The 16,600-nt window shown below is 40.4% G+C and overlaps 1 protein-coding gene across 1 annotated transcript in view; it reads right to left on the bottom strand.

The window, feature by feature from the left end:
• DCAF12 (DDB1 and CUL4 associated factor 12) overlaps positions 1-14,474 on the bottom strand; it is a 127,679-nt gene extending 113,205 nt beyond the window's left edge. Inside the window, exons 1-2 of the mRNA XM_043971407.1 lie at positions 14,112-14,474; positions 12,706-12,960 (exon numbers count right to left, since the gene is read on the bottom strand). Of these exons, the coding sequence (XP_043827342.1) occupies positions 12,706-12,960; positions 14,112-14,189 (333 nt within the window). The 5' untranslated portion in view covers positions 14,190-14,474. The remainder of the gene's footprint in view (positions 1-12,705; positions 12,961-14,111) is intronic.
• Between the last annotated feature and the right edge of the window lie 2,126 nt (positions 14,475-16,600).

The following is a 16,600-nucleotide window of genomic DNA, read 5'->3' as shown; positions in this document are numbered from 1 at the left end:
TCAAACTTGTAAATACTGCATGTAAATCAAAATATAGCAGTGATGTTCATAAGGCTTATTTCACATGAAACTTCATCCTTTTTTGTGTTTTCTATCTCAAGTTAAAACTGCTTGGTTAAAATTGAATAATTTTGCTTAATGAATGAATAAAAAGAGAATAGTAACTTTATAAAGTCCTAACCTTCCTTATTGGTCCCTGACTGACATTCCCCAGATGAGGGTTTTCAACCCTGAAAACGTGACACCTAACCCTAGCATGCAAACTACCAAAGGGAAGAGAGGATGTTGGTTATATGGGTGCTGTGATCTTTTAACATATGAAAATTGTTCATTGGATTATAGCTATTTTAATAATGAATCCTTTCCTTCACTTTTTGTTTCCTGAGCCAAAAGCCTTGGGATATTAAGGCATTGCAAGGGGTCTTTTAACACAATCCATCCTCCCTCCCCCTAGTTAGGATAAATAGACCTATTCTTTAGATCCATCAACTCACTAGGTTAGAGAAAGCCAATTATCAATCATTTGGTATTGATCTTACTGCTGCATTTATAATGCCCTGTTACAATCCAGCTAAATAAACATGCCATGAAAATGCCAAATCTGATAATTTCTCAGTTGCCAAGAGAAATCAGAACAAAGGGAGGGAAAAGTGGATTAATTATCTGGATGGTGTATTTTTAAAATCTGATATACTCAGGGCAGCTAGATGGCCAGTGGTAAAGCACCGGCCCTGGATTCAGGAGTACCTGAGTTCAAATCCGGCCTCAGACACTTGACACTTACTAGCTGTGTGACCCTGGGCAAGTCACTTAACCCTCATTGCCCTGCAAAAAAAACCAAAAACAAACAAACAAAAAAAATCTGATATACCTGCAAAACAGAAGCTATGAGACAGCTGATACAAGGACATTCTTCCTGTCCATTCAAAATCTGACTGGGATGAAAGGAAGTATATCCAAAGCTCTGAATCAAGGAGTAGATTCTTAAGGTGCTTTAAAAAATAAGGGTTTTTTTGGTTTACAACCAAAAATATTAAATATCTATCATATGTAAAACACTATTTTAGGAGCTAAGGGAAAAATAATAGTTGTTAGGTGGTGATATAATAGAAAGAACTCCTATTGGCATTGGAAGCAAAAAATACAAGCTTGAATCCTAGCTCTGAGGCTGACTCCTTGTGTTACTCTGGGCAGATCACTAGCCTTTTTGAACCTATTTCTTATCTGTAAGATGAAGGGGTTGTGACTAGATGGTCTGAGGTCCCTAGCAGTTCTAGATTAGAAACACAATCCTTGCCCTCATCAAGCTGAAAGTTCAGAAATAGAGATTAAAAAACCCACCAAAATAGAATAGAAAGAGCTTCAATTCAGGCATATACAAATAAACCAAGGTTGGGAAGTCTCTCATGGCACAAAAGACAGGGAAAAAAAATCCTGAAAATAAAAAAAATACTTATTACAAATTCATTTCTACAATTTTCTATTTAACTCTAAGGCAGGGGTTATTAACGTTGTTTATGTCATGAGCCCTTTGGCACTCTGACTGAAAATCTGGGCCTCTTTTCAGAATGTTTTTAAGTGAATAAAATGTATAAGGTTGCAAAAGAAACCAAGCATATTGATATAGTTATCAAAAATTTTAAAACAAAAAATGAGTTCATAAACTCCAAATTAAGCCTTACTCTAAAGATTATTCAATTAAGTCCCAGCTTTATTTTATTTTATTGCAGGGCAATGGGGGTTAAGTGACTTGTCCAGGGTCACACAGGTAGTAAGTGTCAAGTGTCTGAGGGCAGATTTAAACTCAGGTCCTCCTGACTCCAAGGCTGGTGCTTTATCCACTGTGCCACATAGCTGTGCCTAGTCCCAGATTAAAAAAAAAAATTGCAACAACAGCAATGGAGAAAACCAAACAGATTCATCAAATGATAGTCAGTTTCAAAAGCAAATGGTTTTGGTCAACCAATGCAATAGTAGGAACCTCATATGGCACAGTATTTTGTACTTTTTAAATTCACCTAGTGTATTACTGTCAAGTAAGGAGATAAGGCAGAGAGATAAGATAGCTAAACTCCCAGAGGGCAGAGACTGCCTATATTTAAACTACATCATTTCCTTGGGCTTATTAAAGCGATCAATTCATAATTGTAAAATTGAACCTTACATGTTACTTATATACAGATGTATAACAATTTTATACACACACACAGGATTTATAGGGCAACCAAGTATGCTATCACTGAAAGATTTTAGATCTCTAGAGGGTAAGAACAATGTCACTATCTCAGTAGACCTACTTACTAGTACGGTGCTTTGAGTATAGGAAGTGTTCATAAATGTTTGCTGAGTTAAAAAAGTTATTAGGTCACAGGCTAATAGATCAAAACTAGAAAGGACAGGAATTACACCTTTGTTTTAGCACAACAATATTATAATTGAAGTTGCATAATAAAAATGGCTTTGCAGAAATGTAATGGTGCATTACACTATTTGCATATGCTTGTAAGTCACTTATTCAGCCTCATTATAAGCAAGACTAAAATAAGCAGATAGCAGAAGTGATAGCTTAGTTCAGATCTGACTGACTAAATGTTCTATATGACTCATCACCAAATATTCTATCTCAATTTCCTCATGTAACAACTGTGTTAAAGAAAATAAGTGGAAAGAGTTATCAAAGATTTTTACAAATTACTAGAAAAGGTTTGATTCCATTAAGTCCAGTGAAACCAGGAGACTGGACTTAGCCAGCTGACCTTACCTTAGAAGGGAAATAGTACCCCAGAGAAGGGTCAAAGTGGTCCCACCCAGTTTGATGCATCCGTGTTTCTCTGTATTTGGCTATTCTGGAACTATGAAAACAAGCTGGTTGATGAAACCTAACTGGCTTTTCCAAACAGTTTTACAATGACCTGGTCTTGAGGCCATTAGAATGAAAATCTCAGTGCCTTCATAAAACAATAATGTTCAGTTGTGTCCAACTCTGCGTGACTGCATGACATTTTCTTGGCAAAGATACTAGAGTGCTTTGCCATTTACTTCTACAGTGTGACCTCATTTTACAGTTGAGGAACTGAGGCAAATAGAGGTTGTGATTTGCCTAGATCATACAGCTAGTAAATGTCCAAGGTCAAATTTGAACTCAGATATTCTTGACTCGAAGCCTCATGTTCTATCCATTGCACTCCTAGCTCCCCCATAAAAGACTACTAAGTTGACTAAAATTCTTTTAACTTTGTCCTTTTGATCTGTAACTCTGAACAGCTGATAAGACTGGGCTGGGTCTTTAAGAACCATGAACAAGATCCACAGACAGAAAAGGTTACTGAGAAGACAAAACTACAAGAAAACCCTCTAAGATCCATTAAACCTGTGCTTATCAGTGCCTTCCAGGATATTAGAACACTGTACTTGAAAACAAAGAGGTGGGGCAGCTAGGTGGATAGAGCACCACCCTGGAGTCAGGAGGGCCAGTTGACACTTACTGTGTGACCCTGGGTAAGTCACTTAACCCCAATTGCCTCACCAACCCCCTCCCCCCCAAACAAAACAAAACAAAAAACCAAAGAGGATCTATACAAATTCTTGTTTATAACAAGTATCAAAAAATAATAACTGCCATTTATCAGAACCCAATATACTGGAATTAAGACTTCTAGCAACTTTTCCAATTGTGAAAACTAGCACATTGCTGCTATGTTTGTCTTGGAAAAAACTCTTTCCTCCTTCAGAGATGTAAGGAAGCCAAAAAGTACTCACTGAACATGGGTTGGGTCTCATGAGAAAAAGATTAAAGGAAAACTGGAACATGATGATTTCCCTCCCACCACCAAATTATAGGTACATACAGCACTTCTCAGGAAGGCTATCTCTCAGACCGAGTTATGCCTGGAACATTACCAAAGCTCAGACATGAAAATGCTGCCAAGGATGTGAGCTTACCACATAGGAAAATCACTATTAAATATTTATGCGAAATACTTAAAGTGGACAAGGTGCTATCAGATATTGAGAAGAGGTAAAAAAGTTCTCCCAAAGAGCTAATGTTCAAACTCAACAGTTTAGCATGAGGGCTCCTACAATCTGAACCTAACCCAACTTTTTTCTACCCTTATCTCCCAATAGAGCCTCATCAGCAGTTTCCATCAACTGATGAACATCTCTAGGCAAAACCATCTACTATAGTTCTGTAATTGTACTGGTGCGTGTTTGTGGGTGGGGGGAACCCAGAATAATAAAATAATAAATTCTTTTTTTTTAGCAGTACTTTCTTTTTATTTGAATTTTCCCCTCAGGGAAAACATGCATCTTACAGTACCTATAAACACATCAATATGTTTACACTGATTTGTGAACTCAGTACTTTCTGAAATGTTGAAATACTCATCCTACCCTTATCTCCCAATAGAGCCTCATCAGCAGTTTCCATCAACTGATGAACATCTCTAGGCAAAACCATCTACTATAGTTCTGTAATTGTACTGGTGTGTGTTTGTGGGTGGGGGAACCCAGAATAATAAAATAATAAATTCTTTTTTTTTAGCAGTACTTTCTTTTTATTTGAATTTTCCCCTCAGGGAAAACATGCATCTTACAGTACCTATAAACACATCAATATGTTTACACTGATTTGTGAACTCAGTACTTTCTGAAATGTTGAAATACTCATCAAGCCCAATGTAATATGCAACAGCAAAAGAGAGGAATACATTAGATTAGGACATTTAAAAAATAAATTCTTCAAAATAATTTTGTACAAAGGTACTTATTTTCTCTGGACCTTAGTTTCTTAATCTTTAAAGGACTAGTCTGGATTAGGACCCAGAGGTTCCTTCCAGCTCTAAAATAATGATTTTTTTAAAGTGAGGCAATTGGGGTTAAGTGACTTGCCCAGGGTCACACAGCTAGTAAGTGTTAAGTGTCTGAGGCTGGATTTGAACTCAGGTCCTCCTGACTCCAGAGCCAGTGCTCTATCCACTGTACCACCTAGCTGCCCCTAAAATAATGATTTTTTAATAACATCACCACAGCATCTAGCAAAATGATTTGCATGTAGCAGGCACACAAATATTTGTTTGATTAATGAAAATTAAAAAAAAAACATTAAAAAACCACACACGATTTCTCATCTTGTATTCTTTCTCATGCCAACCAAAGGAATGAGTATATTTTGTTTGATTCCTACTTTTCCCGTATGATCTATTCAAAAGAAAGCACCTCCTTTATCCTCTCTGGGGGACAGGTGGTTTTAGGGAATGAATTTGAAGTCACGCATAACCTCTGAGAATAAGCCAATTAAAAATAATTATAGTGGCCCAAATGTAAATGTGAACTGAATCCACCATGACAGGCTTAAGTGGCAATGGACCATTTCTTGCTACTGAATCTGTAGACACAACATGAACCTTGGTGAACATTCTGCTTAAAGTGCAGACAGAAAAAGACGTTCCTCTGTGACTAGTTCTTCCTCCTGGGAACTAGTAGTCACTTCCATTTCAGAAGAAATGAAGATCCTTGTCCCTAGATTGCCTTTAGCATGAGTGCTTATGTCCTCGGAAAAGTCAATTTCATATACCACCTACTCCTCTCTCCTCATTCATTCATTCTTTTTTTTTTTTGGCGGGGCAATGGGGGTTAAGTGACTTGCCCAGGGTCACACAGCTAGTAAGTGTCAAGTGTCTGAGGCCGGATTTGAACCCAGGTACTCCTGAATCCAGGGCCGGTGCTTTATCCACTGCGCCACCTAGCCGCCCCCTCTCCTCATTCATTCTAATGGTTTCCTCATATATTCTACCAATAAAGGAAAGAAAAACTGCAGTCTTACACAAAATTTATCAAGCTCTATCCTTCATCTGACCCTTTCTAATGTGTGTAATGTAATATTATGTAACATAAGATAAAAAACATAAGGTAATGTAACACAAGGTAATGTAGCATAAGGTAACACAATGTAGCAATATATAAAGTAACATATTGTAACATAAGGTAACACAATCCCCTTGATGCTACTGCTTTCCTTTCATTATTATCTCTAATTTATCCTGAACATGAAAGATTATGTTGTTGGTACACAGTTGTTACATGTTTTCTCCCTCACTTGGCTCTTTGCACTTTGAGAACTGGTACTGTCTTCTGCTTCCCCCTAAATCTTCTGGCACCAAGCAGCACTAGTGCCTGACACCTGACAGATACTTAATAAATGTTTGTTGGCCTTGACTTGACTTTGAAGGGAGGGACTATTTTGTTTTTGACACCTTACAATGAGTAATGAGTAAGTTTTTTGTTGAAGTGAATGAATTGCTTTCACTTACTAGGATTCTTATCCATTATTACTCCCATGCCATCTTCAACTACTGAGAATCTGTCAGCAAAGCAGCACATTAAAAGCTTCCTTGATGCCTCTATATCCAAGATACAGAATTCAGTGGGGTGTGGAGATGTCAGGGGGGTCAAGAGAAATAGGCAGGGCCTGGCGCACTTTACCCTTAAACTCTTGCACACAAAAGGAACCCTCTGCACCTTTAACACCTAAAGAAAATTTGGTCTAAGTGGCCTAGTGAAATAAATGGAGTCACACATACCATACTTAAAGCTGGGAGGGAAAGTTAGAAATTATTTACTACAACCCCTTAATTTTCTAGGTAAGAAAACTAAGGCGTGGCATATCCAAGGTCATACAGCAGAGCCATCATAAAGCCATTTCATAGCAAAACTCTCACAGGAGTAAAATACTCTAAAAACAAAACAAAACAGGTTAAATCTAGAAGCCATGATACTTCATCTTAAAAAATGGAAAAGTACCCATATGATATTCCTTAAAAAGGACTGGATTGCAAATTTAATTGTGAACTACTTGCCTATGGGTCAAACAGATAAGAGAGTTGCTAACTCATTGGGATAGATAAGATAAATAAAGTAACATACACTGTGAAAAAGATATTTCATCAGAAACCAGCCAAAGAATGTTTTAATATGTTTATTATTTTAAAGATTAAAATCCAGTTTTCCAAATACCATCTATTCCTTTAGGGAAATGGAAAAAACGGAAAACCATAAAAAAAGAATTTGATCTTGGCCAATCAAATTCTTTGACTTAATCAATCTTGCTTCCCAATGAAATCCTTTATCCTGTTTTGATACCTCCAGGACATTGCAAATAAATTCAGCAGATTTCTTACAATGCAGATCTTTTACTCTTTCTTCCCCACTCCTCCCCCTTCCCAAATTAGGTTGCTCCTAATCCTCTATCTTCTTGGGATCATAGATCATAAAAATCAAAATTCTAAAGGTGGAAGGCACCTTAGAGGTTCTCCAGTCCAACCCATTTATTTTACACACAAGAAAACTTAGGACCAGAGACATTATGTGACAGAGGTAGGATCTGAACCTAAATTCTCTAACTCCAAATCAAGTTCACTTTTCATTGTTAACAAGCTACTACTCTACCTGGTCTAAAAAAATAAACTGCCTTAATCTTTCCAGTTTTCAATTCCATCTTTACTCCTGACTGTCAGGGCTCTTTAAAAAAAGAACTGAGACCAGGGACTCTCCAGAAGTTAAAGACAACTGATGACTGACCAGGAAAATATCAACCTAACAACTGTGGCTCAGAAAATCATATGTTAATAAATATTAATAAAGAACAGGCTGCTTCTTTAAAATTTTTTTCTTATTAAAACTTGACAAATATGAACATTTTTACAAACACAGAATGAAGAGGATTGTTTATTAAACTGAATTTCTGTCATAGTTTAATGTTATATTAAATTTTTCAAGAATTATAAACAAACATCAAACATGAAAATTACTATTTATAAAGGATATAAATGAGTATATAGAATATAATCAAATATTATAAAGAATTAAATACAAAACTAAACCTTTTAAGAGATTAATTTTTTTTGGTTTTGGGGGTAGTTTTTTTTACAGGGTAATGAGGGTTAAGTGATTTGCCCAGGGTCACACAGCTAGTAAGTATCAAGTGTTGGAGACCAGATTTGAACTCAGGTCCTCCTGAATCCAGGGCTGGTGCTTTATCCTCTGTGCCTCCTAGCTGTCCCTGACATTAACGTTTTTAAAAGGAGCCATTCCCCAACTGATAAATGGTCAAAGAATATGAACAGGTAATTTTCAGAGAAAAAAATCAAAACTATGAATAATCATATTTTAAAATGTTCTAAATCAATGTTTCTTAAACTGTGGGTCAAGACCACATATGGGGTCATGTAACTGAATGTGGGGGTTGAGAAGAATTTGACAACAGTAAAAGGTTATGTATACCTATTTTATATACCTATATACCCAGTCACATAAAAATTTCTTGGATGAAAAAAAGCTGCAAGTGGAAAAAGTTTAAGAAGCCCTGCTGTAAATCATTAATAATTGGAGAAACACAAATCAAAATAACTCTGAGGAGCCACCTCAGACCCATAAGAACAGCTAAGATGACAGAAAAGGAAAATGACAAAAGCTGGAGGGGATATGGAAAATTGGTATAATACTGGAACTGTTGGTGGAGGTGTAAACTAATTCTACCATTCTGGAGAACAATTTGAAACAATTTATGGCCAAAGGGCTATAAATCTGTGCATACCCTTTAACTCAACAATATTAATACTAGGTCTATACCCCAAAGAGATCAAAGAAAAAGGAAAAGGATCCAGATATGCAAAAATGTTTATAGCAGTTCTTTTTGTGGTAGCAAAGAATTAGAGACTGAAGGGATGCCCATATAATCAGGGAATGGCTCAAAAAGTGATAGCATATGAATGTGATAAAATGCTATTGTGTTGTAAGAAAGAATAAAGGCGATGGTTTTCAGAAAAACCTTTGAAGACACACAAAGTGATGCAAAATGAAGCGAACAGAACCATGGGAACAATTTACCCCATAAGAGCAACATTATAAAGGTAATCTACTGTGAAAGACTTAGTAATTGATCAAATACTATGATCTACCAGAACTCCAAAAGATTCATGATGTAAAATGATAGCCATCTCCAGATAGGTAATGGATGGACTCAGAGAGCAGACTGAAGCTTATTTTTTACCCCTTCATTTTTTGTTTTGTTTGACAGAGGGGGAAGGGAAATATAGGTAATCCAGAAATGTTATTAACAGGTATTGTATTTCTTGCCTTCTTAATGAGTGGGAAAGGGGCTGGAGAGAAGAATTTCAAACTGAAAATTAAAATTAAAATTAAAAAATTTTTTGGGGACGGCTAGGTGGCGCAGTGGATAAAGCACCGGCCCTGGATTCAGGAGTACCTGAGTTCAAATCTGGCCTCAGACACTTGACACTTACTAGCTGTGTGACCCTGGGCAAGTCACTTAGCCCCCATTGCCCCGCAAAAAAAACCCACAAACAAACAAACAAAAAAATTTTTTTTACAAAAGAGATTAAGGTTTTTAAAAAAGTATATATTAAAGGGGCAGCTAGGTGGCGCAGTGGATAGAGCACCCGCCCTGGAGTCAGGAAGACCTAAGTTCAAATCCGGCCTCAGACACTTGACTTTTACTAGCTGTGTGACCCTAGGCAAGTCACTTAACCCCAATTGCCTCATCCACCCCCAAAAAAAAGTATGTATTAAAACTAACACAATAGTAAAAAAAACCTGTTCTGCTTGCCTGTGTCCCCTTTTTAAATTTCTTCCCACATTCTATTGCACATTTAAAAAAATATTTCAGGGGCAGCTAGGTGGCGCAGTGGATAAAGCACTGGCCCTGGATTCAGGAGGACCTGAGTTCAAATCCGGCCTCAGACACTTAACACTTACTAGCTGTGTGACCCTGGGCAAGTCACTTAACCCTCATTGCCCTGCCCCCCCCCAAAAAATTTCACTAATGATTTTTTCTTCTACTACTCTCAGTACCTACCAACTCCACATACCCATCCCCCAAAGAAGCTCTTCCTTCTAACTAATATAATCAAGCAAAACACATTACTTATGTCTGTAAATGTATCTCTTTCTGAACCTTTAGCCTATTACCTCTCTTCCAAAAGATGAGAAGCATGCCTCTTCATCAGTCTTCTAAAATCTGCCTTACAGAGTCTGGGTGAGTTATGCATTTAATCCCATTGCTGGAATTTCCATGTGCTAGAATACCCATCTAACATAAACTTTCAGGGAGGCCTTTTAATAGTACTCTATTACCTTTACTCATTCAGAATAAGTCATAGTCCCACTAGAAATCAAAATGCTACTTAGTTCCAGGACTAATTTGGAAATCATCTGACTTAAAAGTTATCTATGAGGGGGCAGTTAGATGGCGCAGTGGTTAAAGCGCTGGCCCTGGATTCAGGAGTACCCGAGTTCAAATCCAGCCTCAGACACTTAACACTTACTAGCTGTGTGACCCTGGGCAAGTCACTTAACCCCCATTGCCCCGCAAAACAAACAAACAAACAAACAAAAGTTATCTATGTGGTATTCAGATATGGTGTGAAGAATATCAAGTCAAGAGAGATAAAATATCTACCCTGTAATATTTCCATAGCCCATGGATAAATATTAGTATGTAGTTTTATTCTGTGAATCACTGGATTTTGCCCATTTGAAGAAAAAGTTCTTAAGTGTTTTACTGACGGCAAACCTCAACAAGTAAAACACTCAAGAAAGCTTGAAAATGCAATGTTATTTAGAAAACTCTTTCCCAATAGCCCTTACTCTCTTAAAACACTAGACATTATGCAAAGATCTTATTTGCTTGATTTTCCTCTGACAGATGAAGTCTCAGTAGCAACAATTGCTATTTATTAAATGCCTACTATATAGAGGCACTATGCCAAGGATGTAGTAGACTTGTTGAGGCCATATTTTAGAATACCAATATTAGTATTTATGCATAAACAAGCATAGTGAAGGGAAATCAAAGTACTTTGTAAGATCTTCAATTTCATAGCCACAGCATTAGATGGGCTAAGACTGATTGTCTGGGGAAAGGATCGTTATCTTCATTTTACAAATGAAGAAATTATTGCACAAAGAAAAGAATATAGCCCAAAATTGATAAAAGGGAAGAAGATGCTTGCTAACTGTAAAAAAAGAAAAGGAAGAATGGTAGACCCCTGACTCTCCCACATCTTTATGTCCCTGACAGAGTCAGAAGCAGTAGGTAAGAAATAAAATGGTTAGACTTATATTTAGATCAAATGATTTGTTCTATATAATAAAGGATAATAATATCACTCACTTCACAGGGTTGTTGTAAGAATCAAGTGAGATAATATATGCCAAGTACTTTGGAACTTAAAACCTCCACATAAATGTTAGACATTTTTAGTTTTTAAAATATTATTTCCAAATACAATTCTGTGGCTCTGAAAAAAGCAAAAGAATTTGAAAAAAGGAAGTATATGAATTGACTTCCTCAAACATGTGACAACCTTCTCTTACCAATGACAACAGATGATTTTAAGGCAACTATTACCAGCAGGCAAGCAGGAAGACCTGACCAAAGAGGGTGTTTATTTATAGAGGCCTATTAATTCTAAAAGACTTCTGTTTGGTTGTATTTGTATAAGGTGAGTCACATTCAACAGGAGGTGAAGTGGGAGTTCACTTCTAATTAATATGGTATTATTCTCCTCAAAATTTAAATCTTTGATATAAATAATATTTCCTAAGGACAAGGGCACTTAGGCATTCTACTTTACATGGTACCCTCTCTTCCCCCTCATCTTGTCCAGTATTAAAATTTTCTAGTTATATAACCTTAAAATACAAGAGGGAAGGGAATATTTAAAAAACCCTCAAACCCAGATAAAACTGTCCTCCTAATGCATCTTGCTTAAAAACAAGCTGCTCATCATTACCTACCTCCTAGTATCTTCTAGTAGTATCTTCTTTTACTACCTTTCTTTCCCATCATAAACTTTTCCTTCCTTATTTCCAACTATACCTTCAGTAGAACTCTTTTATTAATACCCACCAATATACTGGGCACATTTTAAAAGCTAAATAAATATCGCTTGGATTTTTTCCCCTCTCTTCCTGATTCATAGTCTAGTGAGAAGAGTACTAGCCTAGGAACCAAGAAACTGAAGGTTCTTGACCATGATCCTCAGTTCTTTTATCTGTATGGCTTTAGAGAGAATGTAAGCTCCCTGAGGGAAGAACTACTTCATTGCCATCCCTGTATCCCTGAACCTCCATTGTCTAGCACACATCATCTAGCTTAGTAATAGTCCGTTTCACTTGTCTTACTTTGTACCTCCCTTGCTTATCACAGTGACTACTAGTACAGAGTAGGGACTTAATAAATGCTTACTGATTAAATACTATTAAATACAAAGGGTGCTTAAGAAAAGTCTGTTTATTGATTTGTTTTCTCTTCTCTAAGGTCCTATATACCACTTCTGCCCTTCTTACATCACAAAAGTTGTGAGAATCAAATGAGACAACACACATAAAAGTTATATGTAAGTCATAAACACAATAAAAATGTGTTATTTTTATAGGAGGACCTTGGTTAATCCAAAACCAAACAAACAAGTCAGTCTGGGGAAAAATTAGAAGGAATAAAATTATTGGGACTAAGGCAATCTCTAAACTGGGCAAGTCAAGAGAAAAACGAAGTGTGTGTGTGTGTGTGGGGGGAAGATTCTGGTTTGCCTTGAACCTTACATTTTAACACAGGTCACATAGGAAAATGGTTGTCCATCCATACAGTTGCAGAAACCACAAGAAACAAGGCTTCCTGCTTACCGTGTTGCATTTTGTGCCACACACCACTTGCCGGTGATTCAGCCACTGAGATGCAAACACTTTGTTAAGGGTCCCAAGGTGAAACTCTCTCTCCTTCAGGAGACTGGGAAGGTGCTGCGCTGCATAACCATGCAACACTCGGTAGTAACTGGACTCATTCTGCAACCTGACTTCTCTGCCTTTCAGGTAGTAGACCAAGGACCTCTTCACTGGAGGGAGCCTTTTCCTTTTGTTTAGTGAATGATCCCAGCCAAACTGTGGAAAGCAATATCAGAAATCACAGGCTGCAGCTACTGCCCTTTTGAATATAAAATCCTATAAACATCGATGAAAACTGGTAACCTAATCTACAGTTTTTACGTAATCTGTCCTGAACACAACGAAGGAAAAAACTTAATCCAGAGGTCATAGCTCCAATGAAAATGCGTATAGACAGATTGATACGTAAAGACCACAGATGTGGAAGAACAAAGGAAATGAGGAATCCAGAGAAACAGAGAGCCCTAAAGTTTATCCCAGAACAGGCCCAGGGCTGTCTACATCATCTTCCAGCAAGAAAGAATGGAAAGGCAGAAAGGGTTTTGGGGAGAGAAGCACCTTTTCAGCCACGGGAGAAGGCAGGGAGGGGGTGGGTCCCATACCGACCTGGGACACATCTCTGTCCAGCCCCCTCCTCCCTCTACGCTTGCAATCACTACGAAGCATCGAAAGGGTCAAAAGGGTCGTGCTGGACTAGGCTGGCCTAGAAAGGGGCTGGCGAGCCTCGGAAGGGACGCCCGGGTCCCTAGGCCTTCCCAGCGCCCGAGCAGCCCTTGCTCCCTCAGCCGTGGCCCCCGCGCTCCAGACAGTTGCGGGGGTTCGAAGTCAAACACAAACACGAGACGGGGAGGTGACCGGGCCGGGAGGCCGCGGGGAGAAAGGGACCCGAGTTGGGTCCCCAGTTTATATCAATCACCCTCCCGCAAAGGGGCAGCATTTGCTGGGGGCGATGGGCTGGGGTGAACTTGGCCTTGAGCTTCTTCCTTAGCCTGAGGCCGAAGGTGAGGAAGGTCCGGCCCGAGGGCAGGGGTTTCGGAAGCCTCATTATTTTTTTTTTTGGGGGGGGAGGACTTCTCGCCGACTTAGGAGGGAAGGAGGGCTTTGGGAGGTGGGTTTTTTTGGGGGGGAGGGGGATGGCGAGGGCAGGGCCCGGATCCGCCCTCGGTGACAGCTCAGGCCCCGATCCCCACCGCTGCCCGCGGCTCTCCGCTGTCTACCCTCCGCAGGCCTGCGTGCCAACCTTCCCGGCGGAGCCCCGGGCCTAGATGAGCCTCTGGCTGACGACGCTTCGGGCCTGCCCCCGGTTCCTACGCAGCCCCAACTCCCCCCTCCCCCCACGACCCTCGGTGCCCCCCTCCCCCGGTTACCTGCTGGCCCTGGGTCCCGCTCCCGGTCCCCGGCGCCGCGGGCGCTTTCCTCTTCCTGCTAACTGTTTTCCGGGCCATAGTGGGAGACGCCGCGGCGGCCCCGCAGCCACATGGGGCGGCAGGACCGGGGGGAGCAGGGGGCGGCCGCGCTGCGGGGCATATACTGGGGGAGGGGAGCGGGGAACTGGGGGGGGGGGGAAGACGCAGGAGAAGCAGTGAGGGCGGGAGGAGAGAGGACTGGGGCTGGAGGGAGGACAGGGATGGGGGGGGGGAAGAGGAAACCCGGACTGAGCGGCGCAAGCGACCAGAGCAGGAAAAAGGACGGCGAGCGACAGGCACCAAAACACCCTCCCTCCTCCTTCCCCGTCACCCCGTCTTCCTCGTCACCCCGTCACCCCGTCACCAGCTGCGCAGCCGTGCTTTACGGTGCGTTGCCATGGAGACACCTCCCGGAAGGGTCCACCGGAGGACGCTAAAAAGCGTTCGGGCAGGTTGCCTAGATGACGCCCCGCCCCTTCCAACCACCGCCTCTTCCCCCGCCCCGGGCAATGGACACACTTCTGCTTCTTATAGCTTCCTCCCCCTTATCTTCTCGCACCTTCACTTCTCCTCTCACCTGGAGAGGGGGGAGGGGGCGAGGGTAAGGGGGAGAGCGTGTTCGCGCATGCCTTCCCGCGTCAGCTAGGCTGATGACTGAAGGTTGGCCTCAAAAGGTCCGGTTGGACAAAGGCTACCCACTTCGTAGCTCTTAACTAACCCCGAGCCAAACTTCTCTCTCACGTCATCATCTCAGAATAGAAACAGCCATGTCACCGTATCAGAGCTTGAGATGACGTAATCACATTGATCCTAATTGATGGAGCAATATAAGGTGACCTCCCACAAAACCATATAGGCAGCAGTCATCCAATTAGATACCGACCTAGGAGATCATTTGGTCCAGCTTCCTTATTTGACACTTGAGAAAATTGAGGCCCAGAGAGATTAAGTCACAGGCTCAGAGCCACACAGGAGTTACTAACCATAGGGATTTGAACCCACGTTCTTTGACACCAAATTTATCACTAAGGTAATTCAGCAGATAACGAGTACCGACCGTGCTTAAACAAAGCAATACCTTAGATCCAAAGAGAAATGAGACTCTTCCCGCCTTGAAAGAATTTAATAATCTAGCAGGAAGCACCCCCGACATCCTCCTCCCCCATTAGATGGGTTTAACAACCTGTCATATGACATCACCTCATATTTAGGCTATAATGACTCTAAAGAAGAACGCATAAGGAGGCCGGTGTCAGGGCATCACACTAAGGGCACTGAATCATTGTGAGTAGCAGAGAAAAACACCCACCCAAACAACCAGATGCGTACACACCATCACAAAATCCTATTGGACCTGCCCTTTGGACAGCTGGGCTAGTGGAAAGAGGGTTAGACCCAGAGTTAGGAGCGCTGATTCCAATTCTGGTTCTGATGCTTACTGATTCTGGGATCCCAAGCAGGTCACTTCATCTCCTTTAGCCTCTGTTCCCGATCTGTAAAATGGGGATAATATTTGCACTGCCTACCTCACAGGGTTGTTGTGAGGGAAAGTGCTTCATAACAATTATTAACCTATATAAATATGTTACTATTATTGACAGAATCCATGCCTCAGCTGATAGATATGGTGAAGAATGTTTCATTTTATTCCAATTGCAGTTCTATGAAGTTTTAGATCTATTATGTCATTCCCGGCTAAAAATCTTTCTATAGCGTCTCACAGAATACAAAGTAGTCGAATCTCTTTAGAGCATCCTAAGCTTTCAACAAGTTTACTACTCCAACGTGAACCACTCCTTGCTCCCGTTCTCCTACTGCTTCTATTAATCCTAGTCCTTCTCCCTAGATTGGCTGTTCCCTTCTTTCCTGGCTATCCAAATCTTACCCATATTTCTCTGCCCCAGTGCAAGTCCCACTTGGGAAAATACATGAACAACTACACGAAATCTTCCTTTACTCCTCTAACCAATCTGAGGAGTCCAACTCTGCACTCCTATTACATTAATTGTACCACTCATTTTGGCATATAGTCATATACTGCCTTATACTGTTATTTAACTCTTTGGATTGTGTCTAATCTAGTCTCCCTGAAGAGATTGTATAAACCTCCACATGGTAAGTATGATGCCATGCAGGACCTAGGATTGATAGCACAGATGCTCAATATTGACTTAATGAACCATTTTAGGAGGGTACTGCTGAATTTTAAGTATCTGACTGACAGAGGCATAGAGATATTTTCATCTGGGATAAGAAGTCGGGGGAGCAGTAAGACAGCTGATAGTCTTGGAGAGTGCTCCTTCAACAACATCCATTAGCCTTTTACCACTATTATCTCTCCCTTTTCTAGAATCTACTAACCCCTGAAGGCCTGAGGGATTGCAAGGAGTATGGGGTCTCTACACCACAAGGGGAAGAAGCCCACTCTAACCTAGAAGTCTATATCTGAC

This window comes from Dromiciops gliroides, chromosome 1 (assembly GCF_019393635.1).
Source record: "Dromiciops gliroides isolate mDroGli1 chromosome 1, mDroGli1.pri, whole genome shotgun sequence".
In the NCBI taxonomy this organism is placed as follows: Eukaryota; Metazoa; Chordata; class Mammalia; order Microbiotheria; family Microbiotheriidae; genus Dromiciops; species Dromiciops gliroides.
This window is presented reverse-complemented; position numbering and strand designations above follow the sequence as displayed.